Source organism: Corvus cornix, chromosome 1A (genome assembly GCF_000738735.6).
Source record: "Corvus cornix cornix isolate S_Up_H32 chromosome 1A, ASM73873v5, whole genome shotgun sequence".
NCBI classification, from domain to species: Eukaryota; Metazoa; Chordata; class Aves; order Passeriformes; family Corvidae; genus Corvus; species Corvus cornix.
Window position 1 is genome coordinate 68745799 of NC_047057.1, and position 15670 is coordinate 68761468.

At 40.0% G+C, this 15670-nt stretch overlaps 1 protein-coding gene across 4 annotated transcripts in view; it reads right to left on the minus strand.

Moving 5' to 3' along the window:
* Nucleotides 1-15670, minus strand: part of PDE3A (phosphodiesterase 3A) — a 225792-nt gene that overhangs the window by 33690 nt on the left and 176432 nt on the right. For 3 of the 4 annotated variants that reach the window (XM_039571105.1, XM_039571103.1, XM_010404202.4), the window contains 3 exons: nt 9384-9644; nt 6970-7124; nt 3607-3725 (listed from right to left, as the gene is read on the minus strand). In XM_039571105.1, the coding sequence (XP_039427039.1) occupies nt 3607-3725; nt 6970-7124; nt 9384-9644 (535 nt within the window). The remainder of the gene's footprint in view (nt 1-3606; nt 3726-6969; nt 7125-9383; nt 9645-15670) is intronic. The other variant, XM_039571106.1, reaches the window with a different exon arrangement.

Genomic DNA, 15670 nt, shown 5'->3' on the forward strand with positions numbered 1-15670 from the left:
AAATAAATAACAGAATACCCTCCTCCACTCTGAGCCAAGCCCAGGGCTGTCACAGAGTGATGAACTTCCATTACTATCAGCCACTTTTACCTCTTGAAGATCTGGCTCAAAACACAAAGCTTATTTTCCCTGTTGAGCAGGATGCACTAAATGGACAGGCATGAAGTGAAAGACATGTTTGTGGCATGACTGTTGGTACCAACATGTTGTAGTGACAGAGACACACAGCCCTAGGCAGGCAGTTCCCAGACCCTTCTGCAGTTTCTCTATCACCATCTGCAAAGCAGGGACAAGGAAGGCTTACACACATTCCCAGAAAATTTGGATTTCTCCATGTTTGAAGACTAGCAATAAACCAAAAAGAGGAATTTTTAGTAGTCATACATTATACAAAATACTGTGCTTCTGGTGCCATTTCTGCATTCCTCATAGATTTTGACCTTGATCTTCAACTTGAGTTTATTTTCCAGTATCTGTTGCTCACTAAGGGAGACTTGCAACCATTACCTGCAGCACACGGTACTGTACACCTGAGCTAGAGTATAGAAACTGCCAATATCCACATGTGCAACCCTAGCAAGATGTAGTTCTCTCTGTCCCTTATTCCACTAAGCACCACTGCCAAGATGAAATGCATCAGCCAGTCCAGTATTTAAACAAAGTGCCGCCTTCTCTTGGAATCCACTTTACAATTCCTAGTCTCAGACAAAATGATCCTACTCCAAGTGCAGAGGAGCAAACTTAATCTATCTTAAAAGGAAACGCACGGAAATTGAGTTACCTGCTGTTCTGAAGTTTGTAGGAACTCAGCCCCAGTTAATTTACCACATTCATCTTCAAAGCCAAAGGATATCAAGGCCTTAGGAACTTGAACCGGTTTTATGTTTGAATTGTGCTCTCTATCTAAATGTATTCCAGACACAAAAATTACCTTAAAATAAGGCAATATGTTGATCTAAGTTTATGAAATATTAACCTTGCAAGATATACATGTACAGTTCCAGTGTTTTTTTCCCTGATAGCAACTTACTGTGATAGGAGGCTAAAATATGATCTACTGTTGACAATCCGAGAGTTCAAAAAAAATTCTGATAGTTACTGTGCTGTAATTTGGAGATATCCAGCATCTCACTTTTGATTAAGGGTATTTCTTCAGCAAAAGTGGTATGTATTTAGTGTTTTAATTCAATGTTTACAAGTAGGATATAATGCTAGTCTTGAGATCAGAACACTACAGCCTTCAGAGCAATTAGAATGTTATCAGATGGCCATGACACAGGAAAATTGCCTTAAAATACAGAAAAACCTGTTTCACATTTATGAATTCATTGAGATATCAGCTTTTCATCCAACAAAAAAAAGTTTTTAAAAACATTTCACAGTCTGTTAGTTGCACAGGTGATAGAGTTGGATTATTATCTATCTTTGAGCTATATGTTACCAAGTAATACTCGTAACTCTTAGAGGAGGGAATACATATGGTCATCTTTCAACAATTTGAAACAAGTCCTGAGAATTTAAACAGCACTTTTCACAATAATATCTCTAATCACAGCAGGCTTTCTACTGCTAGTAGGGCTCCAGTCTCTCGAAATATTTTTTGTTGTGTGTGTTTTTGGGTTTTTTTAAGAGAGTAATTTACCAGGGAAGGTAACTACAAATAAATAAATTTACCAAAAAAAAGGAAACCTTTTTCCAATAATCCAACATTCAAACATTTACTGGCAAAAGTGAGAGAAAATGTCTTGCTACAGCAAGGATTTTTTAACAATCAAGAGAAGAGAAGAATAAAAATACAAAGAGAATTTTTTAAGTATGTCCATGCACTTAGGTCCTCCAGAACTTCTTCAAATGTGCAGTGTTGAAAATATAGGACAGTGACTTCGATGTGATGTGAAATTACAGATGAAAACACTTGAGTTTTTGCCAAAATAGGTAGAACTAGCAGTATTTTAAAATGTGAATGTTTTCATGCATAATTAAAGACATTTTATAAATTTTATAGATTAACATATTTACAGAATTAGCCAGAACAATTTCTACTAATAATAATTGTATAGTGCCAATGGAGCTGACATGAAAGTCTAAATTGTATTAAGTAGTGCAAATTGAAATTATGTAGTTGGAACATGAAAACAAATCATAACTAAAAATGCATGATTATAAACAGTCTAAAATATTGTAATATCAATTTTCTACATAAAACACTGATGAAAAATTTTTACTCCTCTCCATCAGCATCCCAAGGAATTGCTTGTGATGGAATGGAGATCTCTCTTCATCATGGGGGAGCTCATGTATTTGGACAACAGAGATGACTATTAACACTTTCTGAAAGCAGGAATTGCTAAATGTAAAACTGACTGATGGGCTTGATAAGTGTTGTTTTCCAAGTACAAGATATTATACACCCACTCCTCTCCCTTTCAGTTTACTGGGATAATCCCTGAAAATCACAAGCCAAATGTTTATTTTGTTCTAAAGTGAATTCCTGGATCCTTGGTACTATGTCTCCATTATTTTCCAGTTAAATTTTATTCATTTGCCTATGTGCCTATTACCTTTTAAGATAATATTTTGCTACTTAATCTTCACTGTGGTAAAACAAAGCAGCTTTGTACAAGAGAACCATCTTTTGTATGGTTCTCTTCAGTTTGAAAAGGTGATGTGATGTGACAGCACTAGAAATGCAAAATAATTGTGCAGCCATATCTTCAAACTCATCTCTAAGTTGGGATTCTCTCACTTTTCTAATGTCAGGCCTCAGGCATCTACCAATTTCTATCTGATAGCTCGGTCGCCAGGATCTCTGAGTAATATTATCTCAACAGTATTTCTCTTTGGTTAAAAAGCAAGCTGGTTTGAATTGTGAGTTGAAGCACAGGTAAACAGCATGTTATACTGCGTTTGTAGAGAGAGGAGAACCACATTATTGTGGATTAAGGCTGCTTCATGGCTGTCATATTCTACATTTCATTATCAATTCCAGAGTGACCTTCTCAATTTCTTTCAGGAAAGAAATACAGGAGTAATGCTTTTTTAAAGGGTCAAAAAGCTGAGTGAAAAACCCCATATTTCTCACCTCTAAAAATCAGTAAGAATGACCTGTACTTTCTCAATAGTGAATATACAGAGATAGACCTCTGAGTTACAAAGGTTTTGTCTTGGATATGTTTGCATAAGACAAGTCAATTGCTGCTTCCAGCTCACAATGGATTTATGTAGGTTGTGCTTTAGGAAATCTCACTCAAGTGATATGCACAGACAGCTAATGTCACAAATGTTATGCAAAACACCCTGCTCTCAGCCCTGCTATAGTCAAGGGAATAACAAAGATATAAATCACAATTTAGTATTGCATTTGCTGCATCATGTCATGGCTAACTTCTATAAATCAAAAGAGTCAACACATTTACAAAGGGCGTGACTATGAGCTATAGTATTTTAAGCCACTGTGTTGGGTTTTTTAAAATAAAAGAAATAACTATATTATATTGATGGAAAAATAAGAAAAGCAGCAGGTTGGACAGAGAACAAAAGCAGATGCACCAGCTCGTCACAGGGAGCAGTTAAGCAAGGCTGACAGAGCTCAGGATGCCCACTCACCTTGCCGGCTCTGCCTTTTGGCATTCAGGTGGTTGGTAGAGGACACGGCGTAGGAGGTGGAGAAGGACCTGCTCTTTGTGATTGTCATCAGAATGGAGCTATTCCAGGAGTCAGAGCTGCTAAACCAGAGCACAAACAAACAACATTCAACACAGGAAAAAGCCTCAGTGGCAGATCTTAAGAAGTTAGGAGCTGCAGCAAGAAGTATGTGATACTGAGATAGCACAAAATCTGATGAGGAAAATGACATCTAGGGGTTGGCTGAAATGGTGTTTGTGAGGCACTCAGAGTACTGTGTTCAGCAAAAATATTTACAATGCAGACAGCCTGAAGCTGGACTTCCCTCAATGCTGAGGCCTATTTGCCTTATTTATACAAAGATGCCTTCATTGTATTGTTTTGACAGTACAAAGAGGCTCAAAAGTTGACTTGAAATAAGTTAGATTTATGTTCTCTTTTAACACCTCCTTAAAAGAGCCAGAAGTGACACAAATTCTCAGCAGAACTGGAAACCCAGTCTTCTCTGCTGAATGTGCCACAGCAGATAACACAAAAACCCTTGGGGCACTGGAGAAACTCCTCAGGAGGCTGGGGAGGATTGAAAGCATCCTGCATGGCCATGGTTAGTGGTGTGTCCCTTCGTGCCCTAGCCAGAAATTCCTGCTGCATCCCCAAAAAAATCCCACTGACAGACCCTGGAGACATTGGTCCAAGAGAAACATGCTGAAGGAATCAGGGTGCATGTGTCCATGTGTAGGGGGGAACAAATGTTAGTCCCCTACAGCAGCAGGGGTTTATGCTTTTAGTCTTTGGGCTGTAATTGTATGCCAAAAGATGCCAAAATCTTCTGTACAGCAAGAAAACTGTATTTATACTCATTTTCCTGAATGACACCCATCAAATGTCAGCTTCTTGCAGGGATGCAACACTGGCTCTTATCAAGCTCTCTGGACAGGTCTTCCAGGCATCTCAGGCTCCACATTCCTCCTCACAGCCTCACATCCAAGGGATGAGGTGACACTCAAGGCAGAAGACAGACTTTTAAAGTAGCATAGCTCCAGCTGAGCTTGAAAAAAATAAACTTGAAAGGGAAAAAAAAAGGATTCTGAAAGAAAAAAGCATGTGACACTGTGTTACCTCTACAAACATTGTTTTGGAATAGTAAGTACTACCTACAAAAATATTTGTTGGTTGTCTTCATGGGCCAAAATTCTTAAAATCTGTGATGAAGTGAGGCAAAGAAAGAATACAGGTGTTTTTTAAAAAAATTTGTTTGTTTTGGTTTATGGTTTTGCTTTTTTTTTTAATTGATAGGAAGAATATAACACACTGGCCCACTGCACAGTAAAATAACCCCCATGAACCAAACCAAACCAAAAATTTCTGAACCGCATTCTTTGATTTCCTGTGGGAGAATCACTCGATATAAAAAGTGGGTGAGGGAAAGAATGCGGGAGCTCTATTATTTTTCCAGTATAATGTCTACCCATTTCAGTGACATGGGGCTGGAAGAATGGGGGATTACTAATCTCAAACTGAGAGTTAAGGGGGCTTTTTTGCAAATAGAAATCCAGAAGTGATGTCCCACATTGTGAGGAACAAGCTGCATGTTTTGTAACTACAGAATCTGCCACAGGGCAATTCCAGGGTCAGCCTCTCTCCTATCCTTCAACTTATAAAATGTTTCTTTCTTTGTGACCAGTGGAGTGCTTGAATTTGGTACAGGGGAAGTGGCAGATAACCAAGATATATTTTTTTCTCTTCAGTTCAAAATTCTTCTCCTTGAAAGCAGATCTCTCTTGGTCTGCCAAAATTTTTAAAGCTAGACTTATAGGATTCATTTTCCCCCTTTCTGGAATACACATTGTTTCTCCTACTGTAAAAGAAGTAGTGCAAACAGTAGGCTGGGAGGCTTGACAGAGCTATAATTATACAACTGGCGACATTAAACATAGGAAGAATTGATAGCCTGCTTAGCTGGCTCCTCATGCAGAGTTATATAACAACTGCAGGAAAGGCCAAATAATATTTAATTGCTCTCCTTCTCCCTCTGATTCCCATCTTGGGACACTTACACACTATGTGAGAGTGGGATCAACAGTATAAATCACATGCACCCCAGGAACCACAGGTCTGTGAGTGAAGAACATTTGCATTTGGTTACAGCTTCCTTATATTTACTTTTACTGAGACAGATGGGACTTCTCACAAAGGGAACTTTGGCAAAGCACGTATTTTTCTTGCATGAGACTTTCAGGGTACTCTGCAGGCTGCCTTGAGCACCTCCATGCCCTATATGAGAGTCTCATCCATTGGAAAGGTTTAAGTATCTGGAGAAAGGCCAACCTTGGAAGAAAGCAGCTCTTTGGGGCTGCATTCACCCAAGCCACCCAACAGCCAACACTGGTGATGCTGGGCCTTCCCAGGTCCTATCTTTTTCTCCACTACCATCACCAAATTTTGAATTTCAGAAAAGCATGTGAGTCTTCCGATGTCACGGCTCTGAATTCTCTTCTTGAATTTGGTGCTTTCATTCTGATCTTCCTTTCCCCAAGGCACAGCATGTCTCCACATTCTTTCTTCATCCACCAGCTCCAAGATGATAGCCCTTGCTGTGGTGGGGAGGGGACCTGAACTTTATTCTCACAGGGCGGTACCACAACTCGCTGCTCTCCACCCTTCCTTTGAAGGCTCTGCTCCTTTCTGACTAGAACAGAAATGTATTCATGGATCCAGAAAGGAGGAAATCCTGTTGTAATGACATGATGTGTAGCTATTACAACATTTATTACAACCTTAATTAGGCTAAACCTCTGCAAATTCCCCAAACAAGTCAGCTGCTGGCTATAAGCAGCTGAGCAGACTCAATTCTCTCTCCATTTCATGGGAGGACTATGTGTTTTACGATACCGGCTTGGGAATCAGACCCCGAGAAGAATGGAAGATGGAGTAGTGCTTTATGAACTGGTTTAATGACAGGACCATATCATTAGGTGAGTTCTTAGAAATGGCTGGGTTAATGGTTACAATTTTTGCTTGGCTGGGCAATAACGACCCCTGCATATCAAGAAAACTTTAACCAGATATCTTGCCTTTTTTCCAATTTTATTGGGCAGTTCTGCATTTCATTAGCATAAATAGATTTTTTAAAATTTATTTTTCTGCCCAATAATATGAATAATTTTGGCATAATCTGACAAAAAATGGGAATGCTGCTTCTTTGGCAAATCAATTTATAGAAACATGAAGTAATTCTAAACCAGTAGTTCACAGCCAGCATTTTTGAATGTTGGACATCATCACACAGAACCAAAGAAATCTGTCCAAAGAGACACATAAAAGTGAGGGGAGGCAATTTGTAACCTGGATGAAGATGATTCATGGGGTTTGATGCTGGCACTGCGATCCCTTCTCACTGGGGCTGGCTCCAGTGTGGGTAATCCTGTGGCTGATGTTGTTGTGGTCCAGGTTGAGGACACTCGTCTCAGCAGTCCTGGAGGCAAACTTCTCCGTAAGCGCTGCGGAGAAATCAGCTCCTTACAGTTTATACAGGCTTACAAAACCTCTACACATGCAGAAATAAAACCATTTCCATTTGCTTAATTCTGTCTGACAACACCTAGTGAGATACTTTAAATCTGGATTCTCCCAGCTATTATTCATTCCAAACACAGCCAATGCTTGAAATGCTTGGAGAGTCTGGACCATCCTCCCTATCTCAAGTTTAAAAAAAGATGCATGTCCACAGCCCCATAGCCACAGATGTTCAACACCTGATGTGGCCAAAGGTACTTAAACAAGTTGTCAGGGCCACAAAGGTGACTGAAGCATCTGTTATAAAAAGAAAGGCTGAGGGAGTTGGAATTGCTCAGTCTGAAGAAGAGATGGCTCAGGGTAGATCTTACCGGTGTATACAAATACCTAAAGGGAGGGTGTAGAGAAGAAGGCTCTTTTCAGGGGTGCCCAGTGACAAGGCAAGAGGCAGTGGAGCAATAACTGAAGTACAAGAAATTTAATTAAAATGTAGGAAAATCTGTTTTACTGTGAGGAGGACTGAACACAGAGAAGTTGCTTGAAGAAGCTGTGAAGTCTACATTCATGGAGATGCTCAAAAGCCAACTGGACATCCTCCTGAGCAACCTGATCTAGGCTGAGCCTAGAGAAACTTTCTCCTCGATGAGCTGAGGGATAGGACTGGACTAGACAATCTCCAGATGCACTTTCAGCCTCAACTACTCCGTGATTTAAACTGTCACGAACCCTCAGAATCAGAGATTCAAGGCAAGAGAGGCTGTAAGAAAAATAATGCAGGGGAGTCCAACTTTTTCCCCTACTATATCTACCCAACCCAAATATTACACACTGAAATAAAACTTTCATGCTCTGGGATACAATGCCTCAAAAAGCTTAGAGAAAGCAACACTGTTTACAGCAGATTTTTCTTGACCACCCTGCCTTTTTCTTTTATCTGACTCTTCCATTTCTCCAATTAATAGGATTCACATGTTTTTTTCAAATTTTTGCTGGCAAATAAAGGATCTTTTTTGGATCCAGATTTGCTGTTGCAGATCTTGTAATTTTGTCAGTTGTTTCTCTTGTGAAGTTCTCATGAAGTGTTTATAGTTAAGAACTAAAATAAATATATCTGCAATGGAGAGCTTCGACTTTGCCAGAGGGTCAAGAAATATGAGATGGAAGACATCTGTGGTTCTGAAGCTCAAAGTTGCAGATAAATATGTTAACACATTATCTCCTTACACGAAATACGCAGTGTCAGATGCTTAAGGTGAAGATCCTAAGTCTGCTTTTAGGCACTTAAATAAAGACCTGCAAACTATTTGTTTTATGAACCATAATACATTTAGGTCAGTGAATTCTTCAGTCAGATTAGTTCTCTGTACCTTTAACTCATTTCTTCATCCTTCATTTCTCTTCTCCTCATAAGGTATTATGCAACAGCAAACTGCTATCTGCTCCCTGCGTTTACTCATGTGATAGCAGTGTTCTTTCCCTCAGAGCCTAGAGTGCAGCCATTATAGACATGGTCACTGAAATAAACTGGAAAATGTGCTTAAAAACCTGTGAACATCCATTTCATACATACAGCTGCTAAACAGGCAAATAGGGTGGTAATTATCATCACGCTACACTATAATAAAGAAAGAATCACGAGCATTGCAATTCAGATGCCTGGAAATGCTGGAATGAATACTGGCTGTGCCATTTAAACGGTACAAACATAAAAGCATTTGCCTGTGCACACATACTCTGCCTATATTTAATTTTACAAGGGAGGCTGCAGTACAAAAGCATTTTGGTTTAGTTTCAGAAATGAAATGTAAGCTTTGCAAGATAGCTAATTAGCAACAAATCTACAACTCAAACTACTTCAAATCTGATGTGCTCTTTCCAGGTGTTCACTTACTCAGTGTGGGTGGTTAACACTGGTTATTTCCTGTCTGATCTCTGAGCATTCATTAAGCCATTTTTCAAGGCGTGTATATATATCTGTGGTTCTGTCTTTTTCTTCTCAAGACAACTTCCATGAGCTCACAGTATTTGTCATACTAATGACTGTGATGATATTTTTGTTAGTTTGTGGGGTATACAACAGTTTAGACTTGATCCAAAGCACCTAAAGGTCATCAATAGAGACTTCTTCACTGACTTCTGTAGGTTTCACTCTTCTGGTTAAGGGAAGGAAGAAGAGATGAAGCCCAATGACATCTGAGAGCCCAGTGATGTCCCTTTAGGGAGAGCCAGGCTCCAGCACTCACCTTGGGAATAGCTAGTTTCTCTCCTTTCTCCGGACATTCCTCCGAGTCGGAGCAGGTGTAGTTCTCACTGAAGGACACCAAGGGATTCACCCTTGGCTTGTGGATGGCCTGGAAGGTTAACTGTGTATTGAGCAGGTTGCTCACTGTTCTCAGCGACGTGCACACGTTGGGGGGCAGCGAAGGATCGGCCAGAAGGTCTGTGATGAGCCCGTGTGCTTCTCCCATGACAGCGATATCCACGGTGATACTGGTACCAGAAGACTAAAGAAGAGAGAAATAATACATATAAGACAACAGAAGTGAACAACCTGCTGAGTACTACCTCAAGCTGTGGTGAACTCTCTTCCTAGCTTCTGTTAAAGCGGTTACAGGTGGAAAAATATTAACATAAAATAATTCTTTAAATACAGAGAACAATGCTGAATAGATCAATCAACAGTCTGCAAAGACTTTGTAATTCCATCATATCTGATTTCACAGCTTTCACCATCTGCAGCTGACTTAACCCATCTGAAATGAATTGTTCAGGCTCCCGATGGAGACATGGTCAATAGCCAGAGCTTATTTGCACAAATAATTTTGGAGACATGGCTTAGGATGGGAGGAGTCTCTCTTGAGAGATACCTGCGTACTAACTACGGAGATATCTAGAACAACTAATGTTCATTGCTTATGCCTGGATGAATGAAATGAATCCCAAGCATATACTGAGATTTTTAAAATATCCCCGTGCAGCTAAACTAAAGTATTCTGGTTTGGTGGCAACAGCACTCTTCTCCAAGCAATTGCATATTGGGCAGCTGTATCAAAACGGAAATGGAGTAAAAAGTGGATTTTTTAAACGTTAAAGTTGTCAAGTCTGTGAATTGACAGATATATAATACAATTGCAAAGGACTGGGGATCTTTAAACTCTAATAAACAACAGTGAGACTTGGATGCACACAGAAGTAGAACACCTAAAAAGGCAGGAGGCATATGTAATTTCAGTGCATTTCAGCCTCACTAGCTGGTGCCCTAAAACCCACCATGAATTCTGCATGGAATTGCTAATTCAAGGCACTCCAAGAGTGGCCATCTACCCTTTCTTGTGTCTCTGACACATAAGCTCAATCCTGCTGCTACTGTTTGGGACTTAGTAGGTGTATGTGCAGTTTCCCAGAGAGACCACTGCAGCAGATTTTGTACTAATTTGCTTTCATATATTTCTTAGAAAAAGCTAAAATACACAGTTTGCTAAATGGGGAGGTTATGTCTGTGAAAAGAGCATATAAGTTACTTGGAGTGGCAGGCAAAGAGCATGGAGAATTGGTCAGACTCAGAAGAAGAGTGATTAAAGCCCCAGCCAGGAATGACTCATCAGTGACAGCGTTCATGGACCTTAAAACACAAAGAACAGAGTAACACAACTCGACACTACTTTGTTCTCAGAAAAGGCTTTACAGGCAATAAAAAAGTATTTCTGAGGAAAGTGATATATCAGTTAAGTATAGCTAAACCTCTTCTGTCTGTCTTCCCAGTTGCATAACGTGGACATCAGGCCCTTGGCAAATAGATATTTCACTCCACTGATCCCTTTCTCATGTCCTACTTCTTGCTAAGACAGAGGTAGGCTGCAGGACCAGAAGATAGGCTTCCTCACTTACCATCCTCTCCTGCTGCCAGAAAACCAGCCTCCTCCCCCATTTCTCTGCCATGCTATGAAATAGCACAAAACAGAAACTGCTTGATCTACTGGAGTGCTATTTCATGCTACTGAAAAAAATTAATGCCTGAATTTAACTTAATGGCTCTTTCATTGCTTAACATCTCAGGAGCGCATGCGGAAGATTCTGGCAGATGCTAAAGAAAATTCTTAAATTAAAGGACAAGGCTTGGGATGGGAGTAATTAATTATCTATCTTAACCTCAGCCATGACAAATGGACCAAGGGGGAGTGAGGCAGAATACATCACTCAAAATGCGACAGAAGCCTCATATTTTCAGCAAAACTGTGTCATCTACAGTTTAAAATTCTATTAAGCCTGGAGCCTGGAGTTGTCGACCGCCAATCAGAGACAGAGATTAATACTTCTACGAAGTAAACAAGTCTGACTCAGCAGGCTATAAGCAGAGATTCTGTACAGCAGTACTAATATTTTGCAAAGCAGCCAGCATTGTTCTCCATGATTAGTACCAAGTGGGGAGAGGGAGAGCCCTTCTCTTCTCAATGGTGGATTTCTGCCACAGGGCCTCCAGCTCCCTGTGTTGTCATGTGTGTTGGTGACCCCTGCCTTAACTCTGAGACCCAGCAGGTTTTTCCCACTCAAATGCCAGGCTGTGGTGAGTTATGCGAGTCATGAAATATGAATGTTTCATCCATCTCAGGGTGAATTTAGAGCACGATCAGACGAGTCTGACTAGATAAAATTACAGCTATGTAGATTATTATTTTCTAAAAAATATTACAAATTGAATGCATGGGAACATTTTAAAATATGTTACTTTTCAGATTCTCTACTACAAAACAGTGGAGAACTGTGTATGGTTTGCAGACCATTATTCAGAAAGTAAATGACAATGTGGTTCTCTAAAGGGCAAGGAAACCTGGAATTTAGTGCACATCACTTTGATGATGTGAAAGCAAGAGAGTAAACTGGTGAAAATTTTAGATTAATGTAATTGCATATGTGCATATGTATTGTACATATGCACATACACGTGCACACAGATATATATGCACGGAGTCTTTTTTTAGGATAAAAGTGCATACAAAATCCATGATCAGTCTTTCTAAGTTGTTTTCTACTAACGTGCATAGCCTCTGCATGAACGGATTTGGATTCTTTCCAAACCACTTTACTCATTGAAGCTCCAAGGCCGGATACTTGGGAATAGTGGCATAAACAACGTTTGCAATCAACACTAACAAACAACTAATTTGACGAAACAAAACAAAGCAACGAAGAGCTAAGCTAAGGTGAATTTAATTTCACAATGGTCAGTGTTCATTTACTCATCTATGCCAATAATTATGAATGCAGTTCCCTCCCATGAATTTTGGATAAGACTGGCTTGCTGTTCACTTTGTGACTTCATTCCAGCCCTGATTTCAGCAATGTCATGCAGTGACTAAAACTGAAACGCTCTAGGGCATGAGAATGAGAAAGCAAGCAGGCCAGGAACAAAAGCAAAACTAAACAGGGTCATTTTTAACTAAGGTAAGAAGAAAAATTAATTCCTTACAATGCTGAAAAACAGCTGGTTTAGGCCACGGGGCCATCTGGAATTACTAACTGGGCCCAAATGCACTTGCTGCATGTTTTGAGGGTTTGTTTTATGTACAGAAATTAAAAAAAAAACAACCCAAAACATACTGCTGCATGTGCAAAAGTAGCATGTCCCAGTATCACACAGACGATTTTTGTCAGGGCAGGAAACAACTGTAAGGAACACTCTTATATTCAATAAGAAAAAAGTATAGTGAAAAATTTTAATAATCATTTAGAATTTTTAGGTTTGACTCATCTGTTTTGGAGTCTGCAACATGACTAAAAAAGCTTTCAAATTTTGCATAACCTTCATTGGGCTTTTCTATTACAGTTCACAAAATCCTATTTGTTTTCTTCTGTTAAATTATATTATGCACAAAACTCTTAAGAATAGCTTTTTACTCAGTAGGAGGAAAAAGCAGATAAAACTGTGCAGGAAAAATGAATTTAGGAAAATAGGAATAACAAATTCCTTTAGCCATAAGACCCGATAGATAAATTTTGGTATGAACTATTCCTGTTGGCTCACCTGTGGAGCAGATTTGACATCCGTACACTTAACAGATGCTTTACCACAAAGAAAAGTCTTCCCCCTTCCCATTCATGTTTTGCATATGATTCTCATCCAGCTTAATTAAAAAACACCTCTCTCTCCAACCTAGAAAAAGGGTGATTATCGTGACTACACAAAATCAGTCAAAACTTAAGCAGGAAAAAAACCCCAACCCCAATTATCAATTACAAACCACAATTCCTTTCATGCAGCCTCATGTTAGGAAAAAATAAAATCTTCATTTGCTGTGGTTTGTACAAGGAAAAGCAATGAAGGCAGAGATGTTGGCCTTTCACAATGTTACACTCAAGAACACTCTGTAAGCAAAAGAATGAGGGAGGCGAGGAGGAAAAAGAAAAGAAAAGCAGCATCCAGCGTATCTTCAATCTTCACACAATTATGAGCAACTATAAATCACAATTTGATATGGTTTCCAAGTCACATCATAAATGTTCAGGCCAAGCTGTCTGGAAACAAAATTAAAAGCAAATATAATTCTCCATTATTTTAATGTCCACAGAGCAATTTGAAGGATAAACATCAATTGGCTTCTATGGAAATAATGAATCATTTTAAAGGCGCCACAGACTTAACTACTCCACCTTCCACTGAATGACTAAGGAAAAAAAGCGTGCATGCAATTCTTTCACATTTCACTTTTCTCCATTTAAAGCTCTAGAACTGGAGTGTTTTTATTTTTATTTCTCTCTTACTTTGTACTAACAGAAGATTTCAGATTTTCTCTTCTCTGGTGAGCAAGCAAGATGTTTACGACAATCTTTTCTCCAGCTTAATGAAGCACAGCATTCCCACTGCTCTCTGGAGGTGAACCAGCCACAGGCTCTGTAAGGCACACTCTTTGGTGGGGCTGAAAATAGCATCTTCCTGTTGTCTCATCACATTGATCAAAGAAAACCTTTCCAAGGCATCTATGTAGTCACCGACTTTGCCACTGAGTCTTTAAAGCACCCAGGGCCACATTACCATAAACCAGACACTGACGCACAAAAGATGAGCCCACAATGAAGGAAACTTAAACCTTGCTTGAGCTGTAACGATTTTCATTTTAATCCTGGCTCTAAGATGCTTGAGATGGCACCACTACAGCAAAGCAGACCTACCTGATAACAATTACATTGAACTCTGATCTGCAGAGCAGATAATGTCATGACTGCCCCATGAAGTGTGTCTGTAGCATGAGCACATGCCAGAAAGATGCCAGAGTCCAAGGATCACAGAGCAGCCAGAGCAAGTCTTTCAAAGTAGCTCTGCAAGCAGAGGATCTAATGAAATGGGTCTCACTAAAGAGTTATACTTTTTGTCCCCTCACTGTATTGCAATGACCCTTTTCCTCAGCAATAGACCTGAGGCCACAGAGTCAGCAAGAGGCAGCCAGGCCTGGGGCTGGTGTGCATGTTGTTGAGCAGCTGGCTCTGTAATCTCACAGTATATTAAACTACCAGTCTTCTACTACCAAGCAAAGCCACTGATTTGGACCTTCCTCTGGTATCCCACCATTGGCTAACATAAAATTTCTAGGAAGGTGACCATCTCTGAAACTTCCTCCCATCTGCCACATTTGTTTGGAACTGTCACAGAGGAGCATGACCATGTAAGACTACTTTCTTTAGAAAACCAGGATGACAACACCACCATCCTTTAAGAAAGAGACACTGGTTTGGGAAGGAAATACTTTTTCCCCCTTCTTATAAAACCTGTGGAATGTATCACTGTCTATAGCACACTTTGTCTGGGGAGGCAGCTGCCATCCCCACATCCTGCATCTCTACCTTAGGTGACACCACTCACAAAGCTCATAGTTACAGCTGACTAACTTTCTTCCATTACAGGATCTTTCAGTTCATGACAGCTTTGTCAGCCAAAGAGCTCAGACTGAAACATATACTGCCAGGTATTTGTCTGGGGTGAATTATTTCAGTGTTTGAGAAAAATTGCTCAGACATTTACAAGAAGACTGTTGGAGTCTTTTATCCACGCTAAAAACTCTTCGTAAACTGATACCACTTAATCTGCAGCAGGCACTGAAGGTGCAGGAAGGCCTTTTGCTTTCCCTGCCTTGATAGGTCCAGATTTGGTTGTGAAGTCCCTGGGAGAAACGAAATCAAAGCCAGCCCTGCATGACCTCTGTGAGTTATGAGAAACCCACCATCAAACTGCCCTAAGTGTGCTCACCTCCACACACTGCACATGTGTCCTCGTGCACTGTGCACAGCATTCCAAGGGGCAAAGGATCACATTTAAGAAACAGAGAACACATTTGAGTTCTATGCAGTTTTGGTGCCATCTGTAACTTTCAAGGGAGGCAATCAGTTCTTTCAGGTTACCTAGCAGGCTTTTCCAGATTTGTTACACACACCGAAAGGAAATGTCCTTGTGGTCACTAGCAACCAAGCAATAATAAAAACATAGATGCAGAAATAATCTCAAGGAGTGGGAGGATTGGATTTGTTAAGATTCAAGACC